The 8,220-nt window shown below is 48.1% G+C and overlaps 1 protein-coding gene across 3 annotated transcripts in view; it reads left to right on the top strand.

Annotated features, from left to right (window-relative positions):
• The first annotated feature begins 2,124 nt into the window (after nt 1-2,124).
• The window catches only part of LOC130368972 (uncharacterized), a 54,981-nt gene continuing 48,885 nt past the window's right edge, over nt 2,125-8,220 (top strand). For 2 of the 3 annotated variants that reach the window (XM_056573517.1, XM_056573518.1), the window contains exon 1: nt 2,125-7,378. In XM_056573517.1, the coding sequence (XP_056429492.1) occupies nt 3,708-6,308 (2,601 nt within the window). In that variant the 5' untranslated portion in view covers nt 2,125-3,707 and the 3' untranslated portion in view covers nt 6,309-7,378. Of the gene's footprint in view, nt 7,440-8,220 lie in introns of all 3 variants that reach the window. The other variant, XM_056573516.1, reaches the window with a different exon arrangement.

Here is an 8,220-nt window from a genome sequence, read left to right as displayed (position 1 = left end):
TATATATATATATATATATATATATATATATATATATCTCCAGCACCACTGAGGTGGACACAGATGGATGGCTGGTATTTGATTTTCCAGGCTTTCATCTGCACTGCAGCAGAGAATTTCAGCAGAATTTCCACTGAAAGAAATATGGCACAGACCAAATTGACTTCAATAGGGTCTGCAGCAGTATTCAGCAGGGGAAATTCTGCTGTTGAAAGGTCTGCTGCGGACAGCCTGCCCTAATTCAAACTTGCAGTGGAAACACACTGCAAGTTTGCTAGCTAATCCGTCCGTGTGAAAGAGCCCTAAGGGTCAGTTCACACATGCATATTTTCTGCTGCAGATTTGCTGTAGCAGATATTGCTAACCATCGAAGTCAATGAGCAGCAACATCTGCTGCAGGAAATCTGCAGCAAAAACAGGAACCCCTAAGGGTCCATTCACACAAGCGGATTTTTTTCATATTTCAGGCAGCGGATTTTCTGCAGAAAATCTGCAGGGGATTTTGCTACCATTGACTTTGATGAGTCTGCAGAAAATCTGCAAATCTGACAGTATTGCATGTTTTCTGCTATTGAAGTCAATGATAGCAGAATCCACTGTGGATTTTCTGTAACAAAAATCTGTGCAAAATCAGCTAGCGTTTACAGAGCCTAAGGGCTCGTTCACATGGGCGGATTTTATTGCAAGTTAGCAAAGTGTGTCCTGCTGCGAGTTTGAATAGGGGCGGACTCTCTATTGCAGATTTTCGGCGGCAGAATTTCCACTGCAGAAAATCAACCGCAGACCCCATTGAAGCCCTGCATCCCACCCCCTACCAATAATTGTAATGATACTTCAAATAGCACCCCCAGCAGACTGCGGTGCACATCTTGCAAGTGTAGGGGAGGATGGGAGCAATACTACCTTCACTATTCTTAGCACTTCAGATCCCTCAAGTTGCTTAGGCTCCCCAGAAACAAGCGAGTACAGTACCAGATCCTGCCTCACAGTCCCATGACTCTGTACTGCCAGGACCTGAAAATTATTTGTAGTGTAAATGTCCTGGCAGTACAGAGCTCCTGTACATAGCACTGCATTCCAGTGCACAGCTATTGCTACTGCTCTACACACCTGCAAGGACCTGCAGCCTCTACACTACATGTTTCTTTTAGCCGTGGACAGTAAGCTGGGATCTGGTGCTGCACATGTTCTTCTCTAGGGGGTTGAAACATGGGGGATCTGAAGAGCAAAGGATTCTGCAAGTACTACTACCTCCATCATCCCCTACACCTGCAGGATGGCATGAGGGATCTCATATCATTCTGCTGCCTCAGATCACACAGCTGGCTCCAGCACGGCCCGTATGCAAATCACAGCAACATCATCAAACAGAATTGTAATGAAGGGTACACCCATTTGAAAGAGTCAGATAGGGTACAAAAACCTTCATATCTCAGGAATGGGGGACTAATTAATACAATTAAAACACCCCTAAACTTAGGGCACCCTATGCTTTCAGAGGGTATTATAAATTCTGGGGAGGCATCAGATCCTGTTTGAGGAATTATTTTAAGGCAATCCAATAGAGACCTCTGTAAATAAAAATGACAAGTTTTGTCTCATAGTAGGTAGTATAGCTGTGAAACCCATTTGGTTTACTCTAAACTTCTTTTGAAACGTTCGTGTTTCTGCACACAGAAAATAAGAACTAAGCAATATTTCTATACAGGATAATCACATTTTGGTAGGAAATAGGGAAACGAGCAGAATAAGAAGTCTAGATGGGAAAAGGAGTTTGGCACTATAGCGATCCCTCAATGTCAATATGTTATTTTCTATTAATAAGTTATTTTATATAAACAAAAATGTTTTACTTATACAATTTAATTGAAATTTTATGTCAGACAGGAGACTTGTATCAGATGCATTATCCTTCTTTATTAAGCCCAATAGCAGAAAGAAATGCAATGTAATATGATAACAAAAGAAAAATGGGAGTGCCGGTCGCTTAGCAACCATATACTCCCTACATTCCAACCAATCCTATCTTGCTTTGCTCCATATTAACCAAATCCAGCTCCACCTCCTCCTCTTTCTTTCTGCTCAAAAGCAGAGGCAACATCAGATAAGTATATGCTCCATGGTTTAGACTTATTGAAGCTCAGAAGTACTCATAGTTTCTTCTGTCGCTCTTTGTATTCTTTTCCCTGGTAACGGTGTAGATACTTCATACACCGATCCTTGTTTTTCCCCCCCTTTCCTTTTTGATATATATATAATTTTCCCTCTGTGACACGCTGCTTAGTGCCACGCTGTCCTTTCCTGGCGTCTGTTTCGCTCTTTCCCCTGTTTCCCCGACGGGCGCTTGCCCCTATATCTGTTCCTACCTTTCTTCTGGGAGCCATTGCAGTGACGTCAGTGCTTCTTCCCCACTGTCCGTCTCCGCCCCTTGTGACCCTACGCGCTTCTCGGACCTGACGTGTCACGTGGGCACGCAGGGTCTCGCGATAGTGCGCAACACAGCCGTTCGCTAGGGACGCTTGTGCCCATAGTTACAGCTCTGTTTGCGCACGGGGCACGTACGGCTCCCCTGTCTGCGCTCTTCCTGCGCTGTCAGGGCTTTCACTGCTGGTGCGACGATTTGCAGCTGTTATTATTAGAGCTGGGTCGGCGCTCCTGCAGTGTCTAAGTGCTGGCTGAACGGTGTCTCCTGTGGCTTAGGAGCCACTGGTACTATGTTGACTGTTTACACTAACCTGCTGTACACATATTACTGCTAGGTAATCCTGATGCTTATAGTGTTTTCTTTCTTCCCTTCACAGCCCTGTCAGTGTCTTATATACAGGTTGCACAAACTGCCATTATGTCAGACAATAAATCTGAAATGACCTCGGGGGATGGCCCCATTGCTGCCCATAATTCTGATCCCATGTCCGCCGCGGAAATACAGCAGCTGGTACATAAATCCATTAGCTCCGCACTGTCGTCCGCCATGGCGATTATGAACGAGAATATCTCGAGATCTGTTTCTCTGGCAGTGTCACAATCCCGCCAGGATGCGGTATTACAATGCACAACCCGCCGATTTCGGCTCCTGTGCTTACACCAGTTTGCGAGTCCCAGAAATCCGGTAAGGCTCTGAAAAAACGCCACCATTGCTCAGGCAACCAGACCTCTCCCGCACCACAACAGACGGCGGGAGATGGACAAAATATCTCGGGCGGCCCTTCCCACTCGGGCGCCAACCCATAATTGGTTATAAGACCCTCCACCCGGGAGGACGACCATGAGATCCGGGCTACCCGTTCAGCTAAGCGGGCTAAACCTGATTCATATGTAGACGAATCGGAGGGAGATTCTGAGGATGACTATGCGTTGTCTATACCCTCTTCTGTCGAGAGCGAAGAAGAGGAGATAGGTGTAGAGGAGGAGTGTGACCCTTTGGGGTCTTCTGCTACAACAGACAATCCACGTGCCATATTGGTCTCCCTGGGGATGCCATTTTTCGACCCGGAAGATATAAAACATCCGAGGTCCCCGCTGCCGCAGATAGCGAAGTATGTGGTTGCGGAAACCCCTGGATCGGGGCAACCGTAGCAAATTGAGATCGGAGTGTCCTAGGCCTTCGGTGGCTAACAAGGTTGCGGCCACTCCTGAACTGGACCCGATTCTCATTAAATATTTGCTTGTCGGGTAAAAACCCGAAGAAGGGCCTGGATAGGTCCCTCATGTCCGTGCAGGACAAATTGTTGGATATCTTGGGTCCCCTTACCAAGATCTTGAATTTAGCTGAGCATGCCGTGGCGACAGGTGGGTCGGTGGATGCAGGCGTCCTCAGGAACTGGGCCCTGCGGGCTACGTGCCTGTTGGGTAACGCCAACTCGGCGATGTCAGCTGAGAGACGCCGCTCCATTGTAATGCGTCGCGACCCGCAGCTGACCCACCTGGCTACCGAGGAGCTGGGCCCATCAGCTGAGGGCCTCTTGTTTGGGGACTCCCTAATTAAGAATATCAACAAATTTGTGGGGTTGTTCTCCAGCCTGGATAAGGCACAATCCTCACTCAAGAAATCCACCAAGGTTTTTGGCAGGGCCGGAAGGGGAAAGGGTCAACCTTCCGGCAGAGGTGCCTTTGTTCGACCCTATGTTAGACCCACCGTGCAGTATGTGCAAGACAGACATCAACCTCAATCGGTTCCTGCATCCGTGGTCTCCAACCCCTTTTACCCTACCCGAGGCAGGCCCTGGAGGGCTCGGGGCAGCTCCAGAGGTTTTTCCAGAGGCAGAGGCACAGGTGGGTTGGATTACTCAGAGAGCGTGTTTAACCCCTGTGGGGGGCAGACTGAAGTATTTTTTCCACCATTAGTCTCGGATTTCATCAGACCCGTGGGTGTTGCAAGTAATCAAAGGATACGTGATAGACTTCATGTCCACACCAGTGCAGTCTCGCTGGCCGATTCCCATTCCCTTCTCAGAGGCAGACAGGGATCTGATTTCCAAAGAAATCATGGATCTGCAACACAAAAATGCCATAACGCTGGTCCCTATGGACAAACTGGGTTTCCTGAGCAACCTCTTCTTGGTGAAGAAAAAAGATGGCGGCCACAGGCCCGTCATAAATCTGAGGGATCTAAACGAATATGTCTTGTATCGACACTTCAAGATGGAGGGCATACACTTACTCTTGGATTCGCTTCTTCCCGACGACTGGCTGGCAAAGATCGATCTGAAGGACGCGTACCTCACGGTACCGATTCACCCTTCTTCCCAGCAGTATCTACAGTTCATCTGGGAAGACGAGAAGTGGGAGTTCACCTCCCTCCCGTTCGGTCTCTCGTCTGCTCCATGGTGCTTCACCAAACTGTTGAGACCGGTTGTGGCCCTTCTCAGGAGCCGGGGGGTGAGAATCTTCATATATCTCGACGATATATTGATCATGGCTCAATCCCCTCAGCAGACTCGGCTGCACGTGGAGTGGACACATTCCCTTCTCACAGGTTTGGGTTTCCTTGTCAACCACGAAAAGTCGGTCTTCGTTCCTACACAGGACATAGAGTTCCTGGGGTTCATGGTGAATACCCCTATGGCAATATTGAGTCTCCCAGTCAAGAAACTCACACTGCTTCGCAGAGAGATAAGATCCCTGCTCGGGAAGGCCCTAGTTTCCCTCCGGGCGGTTGCCCGAATTGTGGGACTGCTGTCTGCCTCTATGCAGGCAATTCTGCCGGCGCCTCTTCATTACAGGGCGTTACAACGTTTGAAAAACGAGAAATTAGCAGTGGGTCTGACTTATGCAGACAAGGTTTACCTGTCCCGGGAGGCACGCGACGATCTGTCGTGGTGGCTTCGCCATGTCCAGGATTGGAATGGCAGGACGATATTCAACTCGATATTCTGCTCGGTTGGGGAGCCCGGTGCGGCTCGTCCTCCATGGGGGGCAAGTGGTCCCCAGAGGAGTCTCAGTGGCACATCAACTGCCTAGAGCTTCTGGCGGGATTTTTTGCGGTCAAATGCTTCGCTTCCCACAAGTCGAATTGTTGTATCCTGCTTCGCATGGACAACATCTCGGCAGTACGGTACATCAACCATCTTGGGGGCACGAGGTCCAAGATGTTGGCGGACATTGCAAAGGACTGCTGGCTCTTCTGTCTTCAGAAGAATATTGTTCTAGTGGCGGAATACCTTCCGGGGGTTTCCAATTCCGTGGCCGATTGGAACTCCAGGTACCTGAGGGACAGCGGCGATTGGACCTTACATCCATCCGTCTTCCAATTGATTTGGGACCTATGGGGTCCCCTGGATCTGGACCTATTTGCATCTCGGCTCAACCGGAAACTTCCGTGTTTTTCCAGTTGGAAACCAGATCCGGAGGCGTTGGCCATGGATGCGTTTCTTCAAACGTGGCCCCAGGGAACGCTGTATGCGTTTCCCCCCTTTGCCATGATCCCCAAGGTGCTGTGGCAAGCGGGATCTCAGGGATCCACTCTGGTGGTGGTCACACCGTGGTGGCCGACGCAATCGTGGTTTCCTCAGGTTCTGGGGATGACCATAGATTGCCCACGGATCTGTCCCGTATTCACATCACTCCTTCAGGATCCGAGGAAGGAGGCACATCCGTTAGTCTTGTCCGGTCAATTACAACTCGTAGCTTGGCTGATCTCCGGATGCCAGGATTTGACGACGGCATTTCACAGTCAGCTAGGGACCTCTTGCGAGATGCTTGGGCTCCAGGTACCAGGTCAGCTTATAGATCTGCCTGGGGATTATGGGTTCATTGGTGCTCACAACGGCAAATGGATCCCATTCAAGCCCCTGTGTCCGGAGTCCTAAATTTTTTATCGGAAGCTTTTGACGCCGGGAAGGCGTATCGGACGATTAATGTGTATAGGTCCGCTATCTCGGCTCGTCACGTCCAAGTGGAGGGGGGGACGTTGGGTCGACACCCGTTGGTTTGTCGTCTTTTGCGAGGCATCCGTTTTCAACGTCCTCCTGCTCCTAGGTATCACTCTACCTGGGATGTATCTTTGATTTTTCGTATGTTCTCCTCTTGGGAGGATAACGATGATTTACCTCTTAAGCTCCTATCGTTCAAGTTAACTATGCTGTTATGTTTGATTTCCATCAAACGTGTGTCGGACGTTCGATCGTTGGATATCTCGAGGAGGCAGTTCACGCCCCTGGGCGTGATCTTCTCTGTCTCGCGACGGACGAAGACTGATCTGAGATCGGTTTTTTATCCAAGTTTTCCGGATCACTCACGTTTATGTGTGGTTCGATGTCTGAGGGCCTATGAACTAAGGACGGCTCAGTTACGTTCGGAATCTTTTTCCCAACTCCTGATTTCTTTCTGTGCCCCACACCTTCCGGTCTCTTCTCCGACGTTGTCACGTTGGGTTCGTCAAACGATGATTTTGGCTGGGATAGATGTTTCGGTTTTTAAGGCTCACTCTTCTAGAGGGGCCATGGCTACCAAGGTAGCTCAGGCAGGAGGTTCTCTGTCGGACATTATGAAGGCAGCGGACTGGTCTTCGGAACATACGTTTCGCATGTTTTATTTTCGGCCGGAGAGTCATGTTTCTATGTCTGTGTTATAAAATGTTAATGTATGATTTGATTGTGCTTGCTTTGAACATGCATCTGATACGAGCCTCCTGTCTGACATAAAATTTAAGATTTTACTAGCTTAGTGACAGAAAATATAGATTTTATAAAGACAGGAGGCGAGTATCAACCCTCCCTGTTTCCCATCCCTATCATGGTTGTGTTTTTCTTTCCTAGGCTACTGAAGGACGTTCCAGTTCGCGAATGGATGAGTTCTTACGTCATCGGTTTCTTGGAGTTCGTTGATGGCCTGCTGTTCCGTTGGTCCTGAGGCTGCATGGTTTCTAGAGTCCATTCCGGTGGGATCCGACGTTGAACTCATCTTTGGCTGTTCTTGGACGGTTACCTCTTCTGTTTGCTGTTGGTTCTGGTTGAGTAGCCGCATTAAGAAAGAGGAGGAGGTGGAGCTGGATTTGGTTAATATGGAGCAAAGCAAGATAGGATTGGTTGGAATGTAGGGAGTATATGGTTGCTAAGCGACCGGCACTCCCATTTTTCTTTTGTTATCATATTACATTGCATTTCTTTCTGCTATTGGGCTTAATAAAGAAGGATAATGCATCTGATACTCGCCTCCTGTCTTTATAAAATCTATATTTTCCGTCACTAAGCTAGGAAAATCTTAAATTAAAATGTATTATTCACCAAAAAGTATGTATGAATTTCAGTACAGAAGCAACTCCAGGTGTCCACGCTGTAAAATAGATGCAGATTATTTGGGCCTGCACCAAAAGGTTTTGGGTCTTTGAAAACAAAAAATGTTGATGGATAAGCCATTTTTTTTATCATCCAGGTTATTGGTGGCAGGGGGGGGGGGAAGAGGTTTTGTCAAAAGGGAATTTTACTACTTTGATTGTTCTTCTGTGCAAAACTTCTTACACTGAGGACTTGGTAGAGTTTAGTACAAAAAGTGAGAACCACCGTCTAGGACCGAATGGGAATGCGTGGACTCATAAACGACTATGCATTCTGTGTAGAGTCCGCAGAAAGAATGGACAGGTTCATTCTTTATGCAGACACGGAAATCAGAATTTCCATGCCAGAAACATCTGGAACAGAAATTCTGCCATGTGCACAGCACAGCAGAATCCCGTTTTAATGTTGCAGTGGTATCTTCATGCTGAATTCCAATGCATAATTC

This window comes from Hyla sarda, chromosome 4 (assembly GCF_029499605.1).
Source record: "Hyla sarda isolate aHylSar1 chromosome 4, aHylSar1.hap1, whole genome shotgun sequence".
NCBI classification, from domain to species: Eukaryota; Metazoa; Chordata; class Amphibia; order Anura; family Hylidae; genus Hyla; species Hyla sarda.
The sequence above is the reverse complement of the archived record's forward strand: the minus strand, read 5'-3'. Positions and strand labels throughout refer to the sequence as shown.